Source organism: Psittacula echo (genome assembly GCF_963264785.1).
Source record: "Psittacula echo genome assembly, chromosome: 19".
Taxonomy (NCBI): Eukaryota; Metazoa; Chordata; class Aves; order Psittaciformes; family Psittacidae; genus Psittacula; species Psittacula echo.
In genome coordinates, this window is record NC_137755.1 from 5,103,787 (window position 1) to 5,119,915 (window position 16,129).

General features: G+C 55.1%; 2 protein-coding genes across 2 annotated transcripts; one reads left to right on the plus strand and one right to left on the minus strand.

Annotated features, from left to right (window-relative positions):
- Positions 1-1,543: 1,543 nt before the first annotated feature.
- Positions 1,544-2,521, plus strand: LOC308228576 (olfactory receptor 14A16-like; the record flags this gene model as incomplete). The annotated part of the gene is made up of 1 exon (XM_080631952.1): positions 1,544-2,521. The coding sequence occupies one exon, from the start codon at positions 1,544-1,546 to the stop codon at positions 2,519-2,521; it is 978 nt and encodes a 325-aa protein (XP_080488078.1).
- A 3,103-nt stretch (positions 2,522-5,624) lies between these two features.
- LOC308228578 (olfactory receptor 14A16-like) lies at positions 5,625-10,437 on the minus strand (the record flags this gene model as incomplete). The annotated part of the gene is made up of 2 exons (XM_080631954.1): positions 5,625-5,920; positions 9,471-10,437. 2 exons carry the CDS (start codon positions 10,435-10,437, stop codon positions 5,625-5,627), a joined length of 1,263 nt encoding a protein of 420 aa, XP_080488080.1.
- Between the last annotated feature and the right edge of the window lie 5,692 nt (positions 10,438-16,129).

Here is a 16,129-nt window from a genome sequence, read left to right on the forward strand (position 1 = left end):
CCCAGGGGCTGTGTGCAGGGGCAGGGACTCTGCTGCCTGCCAGGGTCAGCACTCAGCCTGCCCAGGAGCTCCCCACAGTAGTGGGGGAGAAGCTGGGAGGGAAGGTACAACCCCTGGCAGGGAAGCAAAAGCGTTCTTGTGCACTGGAGAGGGTGCTGTGTGGATCAGGGCTGCTCAGAGCTCCACATCACTCTGAGCACGTTTGCAGAGGGTCCTTCTGAAAGACACTGAGGCAGCGATTGCCTGATAGGGATGGATCCTGAGCTCTGATGTTTTCCACTCTTGGTGGGCAGGTTGGGCAGTGGGAGCTGGGAATTTCCTTCTCTGCTTTGGAGAAGGCACCGAGAGTCTTGTCAGGACTTGTGTGAGCTGCTCCTGAGCCCTTGCACAGGCAGAGCTGCCCCCGGGCAGAGCCCTGCTGCCGGCAGGGGTGTGCAGGGCAGAGCTGAGCACACAGCCCATGGGATGGGCTCTGGGAGCACTGAGAGGGAGCAGAGCTGGGCCCAGAGCAGCAGCTCCTGGCAGGGACAGCTCCAGGCAGCAGAGACATGGGCAGGGAGTGGGGGGAAAGTGCAGCCCAGGCCTGGGGAGGGTGCATTCAGGCAGCTCTCTTGGTGTCTGGCACTGGAGGTGGCTGCTGGCCATGCTCTGCTGGGCAAGGAGCTGACTGTCTCTCTGGAACATCTCCTCTGCACTTCCCTGACTGGCTGCTCTGCCTGTCCTGCTGGGCTTGTGACCTGCCCCCAGACAGGCACAGCTCTCCAGTAGTGTCCTGACCATTGCGGAGCCTTCCCTTGGGGTTGGCACTCTACACTCGGAGTCCTTTGCTTCTGCTTCCAAGGGCTGTGCTCTACTCTGTCTACCACAGCTGCACTCTGGGTTGCGAGGGAGAAGTTTTGCCCTTTGCAACAGCAGAGGTTCCTGCCTGGCACCAGAGTCCAGTTGTTCTTTATCTCATTCTTTCTCCTTTTATTCTCTCAATTTATCTGTGTGTGCAGTAATACTTTAGGTATCACAAGGACAAGTGCAGGGCAGCTGGGAACAAGAGTGACGGACTCTGCAGGTCTCCAGACTATCCGCTAAACCACGGGCTGCTGAGCCCTTTCATCTCTCCTGTCCTAAGACTGACCACGCGTTCAGTTACAAAAATTAGTATCTCTACACCTCAAATAGCACTTGTCAGCTGAGAAACTCCTGCGAAAATCCTGATAAAGTCACGCTGAGGCTCTGCCCTGCAGCCACAATCTTCATAGCTGTGAGTGCAGACACTGAAACTCTGTTTCATCTGACATCCCTGGTGGGTATGGGAGCTTTCGCAGGGCAGCTTCATGAAACCCCTGCAGTGGTACAGAGCTGAGTCCTTGGAGCCACATTGCTTCTGCCAGCACACTCAGCACCAGCACCAGGAAAGGGAAAATGCATTTGAACTTGAGGGGATGGTAGAAATCGTATGGGAAATCAACTGGGTTTATCCTGAGAAGCCTCCCCTAACCTGTCACTGCCTTTTTCTGCTCTGACAGTGCCCCATGCCCAGAGGCAGCACATGGCCAACGGCAGCTCCATCACCCACTTCCTCCTCCTGCCATTCGCAGACAGGCGGGAGCTGCAGCTCTGGCACTTCTGGCTCTTCCTGGCCATCTCCCTGGCTGCGCTCCTGGGCAACGGCCTCATCATCACCAGCACAGCCTGCGACCAGCACCTCCACACCCCCATGTACTTCTTCCTCCTCAACCTCTCCCTGCTGGACCTGGGATGCATCTCCACCACTGTCCCCAAATCCATGGCCAATTCCCTCTGGCACACCAGGGCCATCTCCTACACAGGTTGTGCTGCACAGGTCTTTTTCTTTGCCTTCTTCTTTTCAGCTGAGTTTTCTCTCCTCACCATTATGTCCTACGACCGCTACGTGGCCATCTGCAAGCCCCTGCACTACGGGAGCCTCCTGGGCAGCAGAGCTTGTGTCCACATGGCAGCAGCTGCCTGGGGCGCTGGGTTTCTCACTGCTCTGCTGCACACAGCCAATACATTTTCACTCCCCCTCTGCCGAGGCAATGCTGTGGAGCAGTTTTTCTGTGAAATCCCCCAGATCCTCAAGCTCTCCTGCTCACATTCCTACCTCAGGGAAGTTGGGCTTCTTGTGCTAAGTTGGTTTTTAGGACTCAGCTGTTTTGTGTTCATTGTGGGGTCCTATGTGCAGATCTTCAGGGCAGTGCTGAGGATCTCCGCTGAGCAGAGACGCCACAAAGCCTTTTCCATGTGCCTCCCTCACCTGGCTGTGGTCTCCCTCTTTGTCAGCACTGGCACATTTGCCTACATGAAGCCATCCTCCATGTCCTTCCCATCCCTGGATCTGGTGATGTCAGTGCTGTACTCGGTGGTGCCTCCAGCAGTGAACCCCCTCATCTACAGCCTGAGGAACCAGGAGCTCAAGGATGCTGTGAGGAAGCTGGTGACTGGATGTGTTTCAGCAGCCATACACTGCCTGCTTTACCCTGGACAGGGCTTCCATTGTAGGTCATGACAGGCCACGTCTGTCTTTGCTGCTTTACAACTGTTTTCCTGTTTCAATTTGTGATGATCTTGTCTTCATAGAAATGTCAGTTTTCATCTCCTCCGCTTTTGTTGTGTGACCCACAGACTTTGTGTCACTGGACGTCTCTCATTTTATTTATGTAAAATAAATGATCCTGCAGCAACGTCTTCTCTGTGCTATGTCCTCACATGGCAGAAATGAAGGGGAATGAAATCAGCTTTCTGGCTGCTCCAGCTCTGGGATGGCTGCTCTGTGCCTGGAGCAGGAAGAGCTCTTGAGGAGCCCAAGGGCCGGTGCTGTTGTGCTGGTGTGGGGAGATGGGATGGCATGGGGGGGCTGCAGAGCTCTCAGGGTGTCCTGGGCAGGAGAGCAGGGGACACAGGGGTCCCTGCAGGGGACTCCCCTGCAATGGCCCAGGCTGGGGCTGCCTGGCTGGGAGCAGCCCATGGGAAAGGTCTGGGTGGGCAGGAGGCAGCGTGTGCCCTGGCAGCAAAGGAGGACAGCAGCATGGCGGGCTGTATGACCAGGAGCACGGCAGGAGAACAAGGGAAGGGATGCTCTGGAATACTCCATCCAGGTTTCAGATCCCCAGTTCAGGAATGCTATTGGCAAGCAGGAGTGGGTTTAGCAATGAGCCCTCAGGACAGGCAAGAACTGGAGCACGGTGAAGAGCAGGCGGATGGGGACCTGAGATCTTGGGAAGGGAAGGCTGTCGGGGACTGGCTGCCTGTACCAGCAAGGAGGTCATGGAGAATACAGAGCCAGGCTCCTCACCATGGTGCCTGGTGGGAGGACAAAAGGCAGTGGGGGATAGTGACAGAGGAGAGGTTCAGCCAGGACATAGGGAAACCTTGCTCCCCCAGGCTCAGGCAAGTGCTGCATCAGGTATCCCAGAGAGGCTGTGCAGTCTCTGGCCTTGGGGATTTCCAACTCAGACTGAATCAAGACTTGAAGCTCTTGCTCTTACCTTGTTTCTGATGTTTTGGACTTGATAACTCCTGGCGTCCCTTCCAGCCTCTGTTCTCTTGTGATCCTACAATAATGGGTTTATGAAGGGTCACAAAGATGCTCTGAGGGCTGAAGCAAATCTCCAGACATCTTCATCTCCAGATGAAAACAGGCTGAGAGAGCTGGGGGTGTTCAGCCTGAGGAAGAGAAGGCTACAAGGAGACAGCAGTCTGCCCGTGCCCAAACAGGACCTACAGGAAACCTGGAGTGGGGCTTTTTGCAAAGGTGTGAAGTGACAGGAAGAAGTGGAATGGTGCCTGAATACTGCTCCTCATGCCCCATGAGCCGACCTTCCTGTCTCCCTCTCCTGCACTACCCAAACTTGCCTGGAATGCAGGATCCATCCCTGAGCCTGGAGAATGCAGGAACCTCCTGCAGTGAGGGGTCACTGCTGCAGGGGAAGTGCAAAGGTTCTGTGAGACACTTGTGAGTGCGGGCACAGAGTGGGGTGTGCACAGAAGAGAGGGTGCTACAGGCAGGAAGCTGTCCCAGATGAGGTGCCCTGCCCCCACAGCATGGGGTACCTTGCACCCAAGGACACCACCTTTCCTTTTGGCTCTTGCCAGGAAGTTCTCAATCCAGACCATTCCCTTTTCCCACTGCTCTCCCATGGTGCTTAGTTCTCTATCCTGATGGCATCACCCATTCCTCTAGAAGCCTCCTTTAGATGGCCTTGCTGAGAGATATTCACTCCACCTGCTGAATTGACACTATAGTAGCAGCCTACAACTACTTGCAATGTGGCTTCAGAGATGATGGAGATTTTCTTGCTAGTGGGAAGAGAAGGAAACCTCTAGAAAGTGCAGCTTGGAAGGTTCAGACTCGAAGCTAGGAAAGAGAAATGTCTCTCCAAAGGTGGAGTTGTGGTGCAAGAGGTCACCCAGAGGGAGTCTGGCTCAGCCCATGGCTTTGTGTTTCAAGGAGCAGACAGCGATGGGTGCGAGATGTGACTGAAGGTACAGAAATGCCAGGTGAGAGCCAGGTGGGAAAGCAAGATGGGTGTCAAGAGCCTGAAGGGAAAGAGGTGCAGGCATGGGCCAGTGCAGGACAGCCTGCAGCAGAGATGAGTGAGGATTCTGGCAAGGCTGAAAGGCCCAAAAGAACAAAAGGTCTCTGTGCCCTGGGCTATGGCAGTTGCCTCTTTCATCAAGGCCTATGAGGAGAACTTTCATTCTCAGGATTTCAGGCTCTACTTCTCCAAGGGCTGTGGTCAGGGCTTGGCCTTTCTGCTACATCAAACAAACCAAGCTTTTCTCACCATCAGACACCTGCATTTTGCCTTTGTCTACCTGTAATCACAGCCTCCACTGACTTGCTTTAATGAGTCCCTGGGGAGGCTTTGTCAGTAACAGCCCTCAGTGGGGCCCATTAATGCTGAAGGGACTTGGGGCTTTGTTTTTTGACTTGGACTTCTTCGGAGGTTTCTTCGGTCTCCTCTCAGCACCTGAGGTTCATGGACTCAGCCCAAATACACCATGGGGCTCATTAAACCCTGAGGAGCCATGTCTCACCCTGTGGTTTTTGTCATGTCTTCCAGATTGTCTTGCAGGGAATTGGGGAGGTTTCTGAGTGCAGGAAGATTACAAAGAGCATCTGATAAAAGTTATTTGAAAGGGTTTATTTTATCACTTTTCAGTTTAGAAATTTCTCTTCCATTGCCACTGATCCCGAATGTCTCTTCCAGAGGCCTGCAGAGGCAGCAAAAGCAGCCCTTAAGGTCCAGGGCTGCACTGAGCACCTCGCTCCTCACCTCCCCACCCAACATTGCTCTCATCGTCCACCCGGGACTTGCGTCACTTTTCCCTCCATCCGACTTCTCCACTGAAGCTGGCGGCTGGATGGTGCAGCTGCTGTGCACCAACTCCCAGCCTGGCTGCCTTAGAGACCTGCCTGCACACGGGCAGTAACTGGTGTAACAGGCAGGACAGTGGCAATGCAGTTACAGGGGAAGGTCAGCATTCCTTCGGGATCCTGTGGCTTCCAGAGTGCCCAGGGGTCTTCCTGGACACCACGGGCATTGGTGCCCCTGCAATACCTGCAGGGCTTCCGAGCTCCACCAGGCCCCCAAGGCTGCTGCCTCTGTCTAGAACGCACGTCCAGGTTCCATGGGCACACCAGGGTCCCTGCTGTCTTGCGGAACGCCGGCGAGCCTGCACGGGTTGTGCCAGATCCCGCCAGGCCCTGCCACCTTCTGCAATTCCTGGTGGGCTCCTGAAGGTGTTGCAGGGGCCCGGGGCACTGGTAAAGGCAGTGGGAGCCGAGCGGGCATTGCAGGAGGTGGCAAATCCCGGGAGGGCTCTGGCAAGGCCTGCAGCAGCCTGGCAGGGATTGCGGCAGGGGGCAATGGCGCTGGCGGGTTCTGGTAACCCTGCAGCAGCCCTGCAGGGGCAGAGCGCAGGCCCCTGCTGGCAGCGTGAGGAGGAAGCGGGATCCAGCAGTGCCAGCATCCAGCTGGGGGCAGTCCCTGGCCCCGACCCTGCCCAGCCCTGGGGGAGCCCTCACTGCCCGCTCTGCAGTGGCTGCCCCAGGCACACCTGGGCTGGCTCCAGCGCAGAGCTGCTCTCCTGGGGAGCCCCCACCTCCTCCCAGTTTCCCCCTGGGGCGGCTGCAGGGCCTCTCTGCCCCCCTGCGGGATGGAGGGATGTGGGCAGGGGAGGGAAGGGCAGCGCAAGGGACGTGACCACGCCGGGGACTGTCACAGACCGGGTCACAAAGGGCCCCGCTGTGACCCCGCCGCCAAGGGCAGGAGGCGCAGGGCGTCCAGTGCAGGCTGGACCTGGAGCTGGGATAGTCCCTGTGCCAGGAGCTGTCCTGCTCTCGGGAACCTTCTCTGCAGCTCTCTTTGTACCCAGCCGGGATGTGCTGGGCTTCCTCCATCTGACATGGCCCTCAGTGGGCAACGGGGGCACTTGCTGGATCTGCTGCTGCACGTCTGAAGGGAAATGGACTTGGAGCTGTGCCTCATTGTGCTTCACAGGGGAATGGTTCAGAGAAGTCATCCTTGTGGGGATAACTGAAAGGGCCTTATTAATGACCAATGGTAATTAATCAGGGACTGAATTAAAATCAAATGGGAATCCAATGCTGATTAAGCAATGATTGACTTTTAATTCAACTGTGAATTCACAATGATTTGAAGATGATGTAAATAATAGTTCAGATGGTGATGTATACATCACATACGGTCACGTATTTTGTGGCAGTGGCAGTGGCATGTTTTGTGGCAGCGCTGTTAGCTCAGGCCAAGGCAGGCAAAGGGCATTTGTGTGGAAGAGCTGGGCTCCAAGGCAGTTCGCACTGTACGGGTGAGATGTAAGCATGCACACAGTGTGTAGTTGAGGAGATGAACCCTGGGTGAGCACAAACACCCTCAGCTATTCCGTGGGGTTCCATGAAGGCCAGTGGGGCAGAGAGTGTCTTGAGGTCACTTCACTTTGATAGCAACGTTCCTTGGAAACCTTCCTGAATGCAGCACTGGGTTTGCTTCCTTGAGCCGAGGTCCCCATGCCCATTCCTTTTGCTGCTGGGCCCAGGTGAGTGCAGATCAGGGTGACAACACCGCAGGGCTGAGATGCCTCCAGCCTCTCGCAGTGGCAACAGGAGGCCAGAGAGACGCTGCTGCAGCAAGTACACGGCTCTGTGTGTGCAAGGGGAGGACTCGTGTCCCTGAACACCCCGGAGTGTATGAGGCTGGGCTTAAACCGTGACAGGAGTGCATGAGGACAGCTCAGGTGTGGACACCAGGGCCCTGCCGTTTCTGTGTGTGACCCCAATGTCCCAGCGGGATTTTTTCTCGCATGCCTTGGGCAGGCTCGTGGCAAACGCTCCCATCATCCTTTCTGGATTGTGCCCTCAAACGTGTCAGAGCCATCAGAGAGGTTCTGGGGTCCTTGGAAAAGGCGGACATCAAACCTTTCCTCACGAAGGGCAAGAAGGGAGGCTCTGGATAATCACAGGCTGCTCAACTCATCCCACTCCCTTGGAAGGTGATGGACCAAATACACCTGCAGCCACTTCTAGGTGCTTGTAGGACAAGAAAGCGATTGCCGAACTTGTATGGGTAGGGGAAAAAAGGGCATGTTTTGTACCTGGACCATTAATAATCTATTTATAGCCAATTGGTGATCTCTGGGCGGAAGAGACAGAGGATTTAGTGAGGGGGAAGTGGGCTGCTGGATCAAGCCCAAATGTCACCAGTGGTAGATTCCTCCTGGCGGCCACTTAAGAGTGACACCCCTCAGTGCAAGCAGTTGGGCCAACACTGTTGAATGTCTTTATTAACTCCCTGTCTAATATGATGGAGTGCCTTTTTAGCTCCTTGGTGGATGACAGCAGGAAAGGAAGAGCCTTTGAATGATCTCACCTGGTTAACCCTGCCTTGAGCAGGGTAGCCAGACAAGATGATGTTCAGGGGTCTCTTCAGGAATAACCTGAGTTATTCCAGGATTCAATGAATCTTTTCCTTGGAAAGAAAGAATAGACAGAGGAAGAAGGAAGAGCAGAAAGGCATGTTTCTTTGTTTTTACTGAATCTGTTTCATTTTAATTTTTTTATTATTTATATTATTTAACTTAGTATTTTTTCATAATTTTAATTGCATTCTATTATAATATTATAACATTATAAAAATAAGTGAGGTTTAGAGTTAGGGTCAGGAACAGGGCTTTAGGTCAGAGATAGGGTTTAGTGTCACGGTTTAGGATTGGATTTAGGCCACAGCATCACAGCAGGGGGAGGACAAGGACATGAGGAGTTTGGGGGATGCCAGTGGTGTTTTCAGGGATCTAGGGATGTTTTAGAGTGTTCATCAGGTGCTTTGTGGGTGGGTTTTTTAGGTGTCTCAGGGTGTTTCTGGGTGTTACGGGAGTGTTTTAGAGTGGTGCACTAGAGCAGGTTGCTCCAAGCGCCTTCCAACATGGCCTTGAACACGGCCAGGGATGGGACAGCCACAGCTTCTCTGGGCACCGTGTGCCAGTGTCCCACCACCCTCACAAGGAAGAATTCCTTCCTAATGTCTGATCTAAACCCCTTCTTTCAGTCTAAAGCCATTCCCCCTTCTTCTGTCATTGCACACCCTTGCAAAAAGCCTCTCTCCAGGTTTCCTGTAGGCCCTGTTTACGTGTGGACAGGTTGCTAAGATGTCTCCCTGGAGCCTTCTCTTCCTCAGGCTGAACATCCCCAGCTCTCTCAGCCTGTTTTCATCTGGAGATGAAGATGTCTGGAGACATGCTTCAGCCCTCAGAGCATCTTTGTGACCCTTCATAAGCCCATCGTCTTAGGATCATAAGAGAACAGAGGTTGGTAAGGACGCCAGGAGTTACAAAGTCCAACCCATCAGGAACAGGGTCAGAGGAAGTGGTTCAAGGCTTGATTCAGTCTGAGTTGGAAATCCCCAAGGCCAGAGACTGCACAGCCTCTCTGGGTGACCTGATGCAGCCCTTGCCTGAGCCTGGGGGAACAAGGTTTCCTTATGTCCCGGCTCAACCTCTCCTCTGTCACTATCCCCCATTGGCTTTTGTCCTCCCACCAGGCACCATGGTGAGGAGCCTGGCTCTGTATTCTCCATGTCCTCCTTGCCGGTACAGGCAGCCAGTCCCCAACAGCCCTTGGGCTCCCCAAGAGCTCTTCCTGCTCCAGGTACAGAGCAGCCATTCCAGAGCTGGAGTAGCAAGAAAACTGATTTCATTCCCCTTCATTCCTGCCACGTGAGGACATAGCACAGAGAAGAAGTTGCTGCAGGATCATTTATTTCTCTTAAATACAGTGAGAGACCTCCAGTGACACAAAGGCTGTGGGTCACACAACACGAGTGGCTACTTAAACAGGAGGAGATGAAAACTGACATTTCTATGAAGACAACATCACAACAAACTGAAACAGGAAAACAGTTGTAAAGCAGGAAAGGCAGACTTGTCCTCTCATGACCTACACTGGAAGCCTTTTCCTGGGTAAAGCAAGCAGCGTATGGCTGCTGAAACACATCCAGTCACCAGCTTCCTCACAGCATCCTTCAGCTCCTGGTTCCTCAGGCTGTAGATGAGGGGGTTCACTGCTGGAGGCACCACCGAGTACAGCACTGACACCACCAGATCCAGGGATGGGGAGGAGATGGAGGGGGGCTTCAGGTAGGTGAAGATACCAGTGCCAACAAGCAGGGAGACCACAGCCAGGTGAGGGAGGCACGTGGAAAAGGCTTTGTGACGGCCCTGCTCAGAGGAGATCCTCAGCACAGCCTTGAAGATCTGCACATAGGACCCCACAATGAACACAAAACAGCCAAATGCTACACAGGCTCCAATCACAAGAAGCCCAACTTCCCTGAGGTAGGAATGTGAGCAGGAGAGCTTGAGGATCTGGGGGATTTCACAGAAGAACTGCTCCACAGCATTGCCTCGGCAGAGGGGGAGTGAAAATGTATTGGCTGTGTGCAGCAGAGCAGTGAGAAAGCCACTGCCCCAGGCAGCTGCTGCCATGTGGACACAAGCTCTGCTGCCCAGGAGGCTCCCGTAGTGCAGGGGCTTGCAGATGGCCACGTAGCGGTCGTAGGACATGACAGTGAGGAGAGAAAACTCAGCTATGATAAAAAATAGAAAGAAAAAGGCCTGTGCAGCACAACCTGTGTAGGAGATGGCCCTGGTGTGCCAGAGGGAATTGGCCATGGATCTGGGGACAGTGGTGGAGATGCAGCCCAGGTCCAGCAGGGAGAGGCTGAGGAGGAAGAAGTACATGGGGGTGTGGAGGTGCTGGTCGCAGGCTGTGCTGGTGATGATGAGGCCGTTGCCCAGGAGCGCAGCCAGGGAGATGGCCAGGAAGAGCCAGAAGTGCCAGAGCTGCAGCTCCCACCTGTCTGGGAATGGCAGGAGGAGGAAGTGGGTGATGGAGCTGCTGTTGGCCATGTGCTGCCTCTGGGCATGGGGCACTGTCAGAGCAGAAAAAGGCAGTGACAGGTTAGGGGAGGCTTCTCAGGATAAAACCAGATCATTTCCCATAAGATTTCCACCATCCCCTCAAGTTCAAATGCATTTTCCCATTCCTGGTGCTGGTGCTGAGTGTGCTGGCTGAAGCACTGTGGCTCCAAGGACTCAGCTCTGCGCCACTGCACGGGTTTTACAAAGCTGTGAAAGCTCCAATACCCACAAGGGGCATCAGATGTAACAGAGGTTCAGTGCCTGCACTCACAGCTATGAGGATTGTGGCTGCAGAGCAGAGCCTCAGTGTGACTTTGTCAGGATTATCTCAGAAGTTTCTCACCTGAGAAGTGCTATTTTTAGGTGTAGAAATCCTAATTTTTCTGACTGAGCATGCGATCAGTCTTAGGACAGGACAGATGAAAGAGCTCAGCAGCCTGTGGATCAGTGCATAGTCGGGAGAGCTACAGAGTCCATCACTCTTGTTCCCAGCTGCCCTGCACTTGTCCTTGTGATACCCCAAGTATTACTGCACACACAGATAAATTGAGAGAGAAAAGGAGAAAGAATGAGATAAAGAACAAGTGGACTCTGGTGCCAGGTAGGGAGCCCTGCTGTTTCAAAGGGCAGAACTTCTCTCTCCCAGCCCAGGGTGCAGCTGTGACACACAGAGCAGGACACAGCCCTTGGAAGCAGAAGCAAAGGACTCCGAGTGCAGAGTGCTGCCCCCCAGCTGTGCACTCCCGAGGACCCTACGGGAGAGCTGTGCCTGTCTGGGGGCAGGTCACAAGCCCAGCAGCACAGGCAGAGCAGCCAGTCAGGGAAGTGCAGAGGAGATGTTCCAGAGAGACAGTCAGCTCCTTGCCCAGCAGAGCATGGCCAGCAGCCACCTCCAGTGCCAGACACCAAGAGAGCTGCCTGAACACACCCTCCCCAGGCCTGGGCTGCACTTTCCCCCCACTCCCTGCCCATGTCTCTGCTGCCTGGAGCTGTCCCTGCCAGGAGCTGCTGCTCTGGGCCCAGCTCTGCTCCCTCTCAGTGCTCCCAGAGCCCATCCCATGGGCTGTGTGCTCAGCTCTGCCCTGCACACCCCTCCCGGCAGCAGGGCTCTGCCCAGGGGCATCTCTGCCTCTGCAGGGGCTCAGGAGCAGCTCACACAAGTCCTGACAAGACTATCGGTGCCTTCTCCAAAGCAGAGAAGGAAATTCCCAGCTCCCACTGCCCAACCTGCCCACCAAGAGTGGAAAACATCAGAGCTCAGAATCCTTCCCTATCAGGCAATCGCTGCCTCAGTGCCTTTCAGCAGGACCCTCTGCAAGTGTTCTCAGAGTGATGTGGAGCTCTGAGCAGCCCTGACCCACACAGCACCCTCTCCAGTGCACAAGAACAGTTTTGCTTCCCTACCAGGGGTTGTTCCTTCCCTCCCAGCTTCTCTCCCCCAGCACCGTGGGGAGCTCCCGGGCAGGCTGAGTGCTGACCCTGGCAGGCAGCAGAGTCCCTGCCCCTGCACACAGCCCCTGGGCTGCAGGGACCCTGCTCCCAAGGACAGCGCTGGGCACCCCTGCCTGCACACCCACATTCACAGCCTGCAGCCAGCCCCGGGACAAGGGACCTGCCTTGTCCTGTCCCTCGCATGGTGCAGAGGGAAGCCCTGCTCTGCAGCACATCCTGCTCTTTATCTACACAGAGAAACCAAGAGAGTCCTCCTGACAGATCCCATGGACTGTCCGAGGCAGCAGCTTGAGCAGATCCCTCCAGGAACTGCAGCTGCATTGCCCTGCACCCAGAGCCTTACCATGCACAGGGCTGGGAAGGTTTCTCCTGCAGGGAGCTCTCAGCATCCTCCACTGCCAAGTGCCTTTAAGCTCGCTGAGGCTCGCAGGTCTCCCCTGGGTGCCTGCAGGCACTGCCCCAGCCCTGCTCCTGGCCAGAGCTGTCTCTCTGCAGCACTGCCCGCTTGCCAGCATCTGTCTGCATCCCAGGAGCCAGGCCCAGCTCAGCAGCAGAGGCCCAGCCCAAGGTGGCTCTGCCTCTGTCCCACTGGGCTCCCTCCAGGCCTCCCTGGGGCTCCAGGGGAACCCCATGGGAAACAGCCTGAAGCAAGCACTGCTGTTCCCTCCCTCAGCTGGCAGACACACTGCCTGCCTGCAGTGTCATTTCTCTGATGAGAGACAGAGTTTGGTCTGAACAGGATTTTGTAGAATCATGGAACCATTTAGTTTGGAAAAGACCCTTAAGAAAATTGAGTCCACCATGTGATTAACTGAACACTGGCAAGTCAACACATCAGTATTGTCCCCTAGAACATGTCTTTTATAAACCTCCAGGGATGGTGACACAACCACTTCTGCAGGCAGCGTATTTCTTGTCCCATCATCAGACAGGACAGGCAGGCCAGGACAGGCTGGGATCAACTTTACACCTGCCGAAGGAAGGGATTCAGCCTTCTTAGTTGAGGCATCTCCTCCTGGGATTGTAGCCGTGGGGCTGGAAGGGGACTCAGCTCCCTCCCATGAACACAACAAACCCACGGGAGGTCTCACTTCCTCAGAAGGTGAAAATGTACCATTCTATAGATGATGTCTTAATCACAGGAGATTGCCCCAGAGAACTGCAGCAACAGCAGTGTGGCAAGCACTCTGTGGTGCAGAGGTTGAAGTTCCACCTGAGGAATGTCAGAAACCAAGTAGAAACCAGACATATCGGGGGGTACTTGGAGGATAGCAGCAGTGCAGTGATTGCTGCCGACACCTGCAGAAAAACAGAACAAGGGCAGATGCCCCACTCTACGAAGAAATTACAACAGCTTATGGGTCCTGCAGGATACTGGAGGAAACATGGACCTGGATTCTGTATCATTGCTCGCTCACTGTACTCACTGTTGCAAAAGGGAAAGCCATGGGAATAGAATCCAGAGCATGAGGAAGCAGGAAATTCCTAATACAGGAATTAAAACCATACCGGTCACTGGGGCCTGTACCCCGCCACTCCCCCCATAGTAGAATGGGGTTTTGCTGAGCATGGCTCTTCCTGTGACCAATTCAGACTGGCCCTGATTGACCAAAAAGGACTTTAATGTTCAAGTCGCCTCTTTCAAAGACGCTGAACCGCACGGAGCGACCCCCCTCCGTTCCAGAGCTCCTGCGGGCCCAGCGACACCCAAGGGATGTGGGGACCCAGCAAAGGCCACGGGCTCTGGCTCAGCTGCAGCAGCTGAGGAGGAGGCCAGGAGCCTCGAGACCTGCCCCTGGGTTCCAGCCTTGGGCACAGAGAGTCCGTGGGGAGAAGGGAGAGGGGACAGGAGGGACACAGGGGGCACAGCTCCAAAGGCAGCAGCGGTGCTGTCACAGAACACACCCACACAAACTCTTCTGGACAGTCAATAAAGCAGAGTCAAACACAGAACCCTTCTGGTGTGCCCCGTGGGGACAGGGATGCCCAAGCCCTCACAGGGTGCCCAGAGAAGCTGTGGCTGCCCCATCTCTGGCAGTGTTCAAGGCTAGCTTGGACAGAGGGGCTTGGAGCAACCTGCTCTACTGGAAGCTGTCCCTGCGTGTGGCAGGCGGTTGGAACTGGATGAGCTTTAAGGTCCCTTCCAGCCCAACCCGGTCTGGGATTCCAGGATTCAGGAATCAAGAGCATGTTGAGGAGAGGATGCTCTCGAAGGGAGGATGGAAAGGGGACTCTCAGGCTTTCCCAGAGCACACAGAGCATTTCCCCGTCTGGAATATAGGAAACACTGGAGTGAGGCCATGCAGCCAAAGGGAGGCAGAGCAGCACTGCTGGGCTGCAGCTGAGGGGTGTCCTAGGCAGAAGTGGGAAAGGAGCAGAGAACAACACAGCCTCCTTGGGTAGGGGATACCCTGCTTGCAATGACAGCAGTGACAAAGCCCCAGTCCCTGCCCATGGAGTTCCTGGGGTGGAAACATGACCATGCCACCTCAGCCAGCACAGAGCCTCTTCCCACATCCCTACTCACATGCAGCACCCACTGCAGTGGCCAAAAAGCCAGGGCAAGAGCCAGGCCCAGCACTCACCTGCCAGCGAGCCCACGGCAATGCTTGCCAGCATCATGGGCAGCACCACATTTGCTGTATCTCTGGAGAAGGGAATCCACAGCATCTGCACCCAGACTGAATTTAAGCCCCCCAAACACCCAAGCAAAAATCTACTTTCATGGATGAGTTGCCCACTATTTCTGGCTTGGAAAGTGGATTTAGGAGAGATGCAATGACTGTCAGCGCTCAAACCCACAATTCCACAGGTCCCACACCCAAAGCTCCTTCAAGCTCTCTCGCTGTGGAGAAAGAAGGTTTCTATCTCATCACTCACCCACAACATGCAGCTGCAACTAGCACGTGGCCTCCAGCTGGGACCTGAAACCCTACAGCCAGTGGTCCCCCTGCTGCAGCCCCATCTGCAGCAAAAAGTTCCTTCTGTTGAACCTCACGTGGTTCTCATGGGGGGAGCGGTGGTGCTGGCTCCATCGAAAGCATAACTGAGGATGGCTCCTTCCTGCTGGGCAGTTTTGTATTCCCAGGTGACAGCTCTGCCACCCTGCAGCAGTGGAACCGTCAGACACACGGTGCAGCCCATGGCCAGGTCGAGTCTCTCCGATGCCAGCCTGAGGTCAGCGGAGCAGCAGGGAGCGAGTGTGCAGCCTGCAGGAGAAAGGAGACGTCAGTGCAGAGCTCCTGAGGGGCAGCTCCTGCCACTCAGCAGCACTGGGGACTTGAGGATGCCACAGAAGCACGCAATGGTTTGGGTTGGGAAGAAGCTTAAAGCTCATCCAGCTCCAATCCCTGCCATAGGCACGGACACCTTCCACTAGAGGAGCTTGCTCCAAGCCACATCCAATCTGGCCTTGAACACGGCAAGCCATGGGGCAGCCACAGCTTCTCTGGGCACCCTGTGCCACTGTCCCACCACCCTCACAGGGAACAGCTTCTAAGATCTCACCTCAATTTCCTCTCTGTCAGGTTAAAGCCGTTCCCCCTTGTCCCATCCCCACAGGCCCTTTTTCTCCCCACAAAAAATGAGGCCAGATCCCAGGATTTAAGGCAGCCGCAGCGCTCCGCTGCCGGCTCAGCCAGCACAACTCACACACTGAGTCCAAAGCAGCCACTCTGGGGAAGTCACTTGAGGTGTTCTTGGCAACTCCTAAAGCACCCCAAGATCGCCATCGCCACCCACCTCATTCCATGCTCCTGTATCCACAGGCGACACCGGCTCTGAGACACCAAGACAGGAACCACCAGAGGAGCTGCTCTTGCCTCCACCACCCGTAACTTGTGTTCCATGGGGCAGCTGTGGTCTCCCGGTGCCTCCACTGAAGGGTTCTGTGGGGTTCCCTGGCATCGCACACCTGAACACGGGGAGTTGCAGAATCAGCCAACACTGAGTTCCCCATGTCCCCATGTTCACTGTGATGCATGAGCTCATTTTGGGCCCATGGGGTGCTCTGGAGGTGCTGTAGGCATTCTCTGGGATTCAGTAGGGGTATCCCTGGATGCTCTATGAGTGCACAAAGACACAGGGCCTTGGAGCAAACTGCTCTAGTGGAAGCTGTCCCTGCCCGTGGCAAGGGCTGGAGCTGGATGAGCTTTAAGGGCCCTTCCAGCCCAACCCTGTCTGGGATTCCATGATTCCCTGCTGTGCCAAGGTCGGCCACTCTGCACTT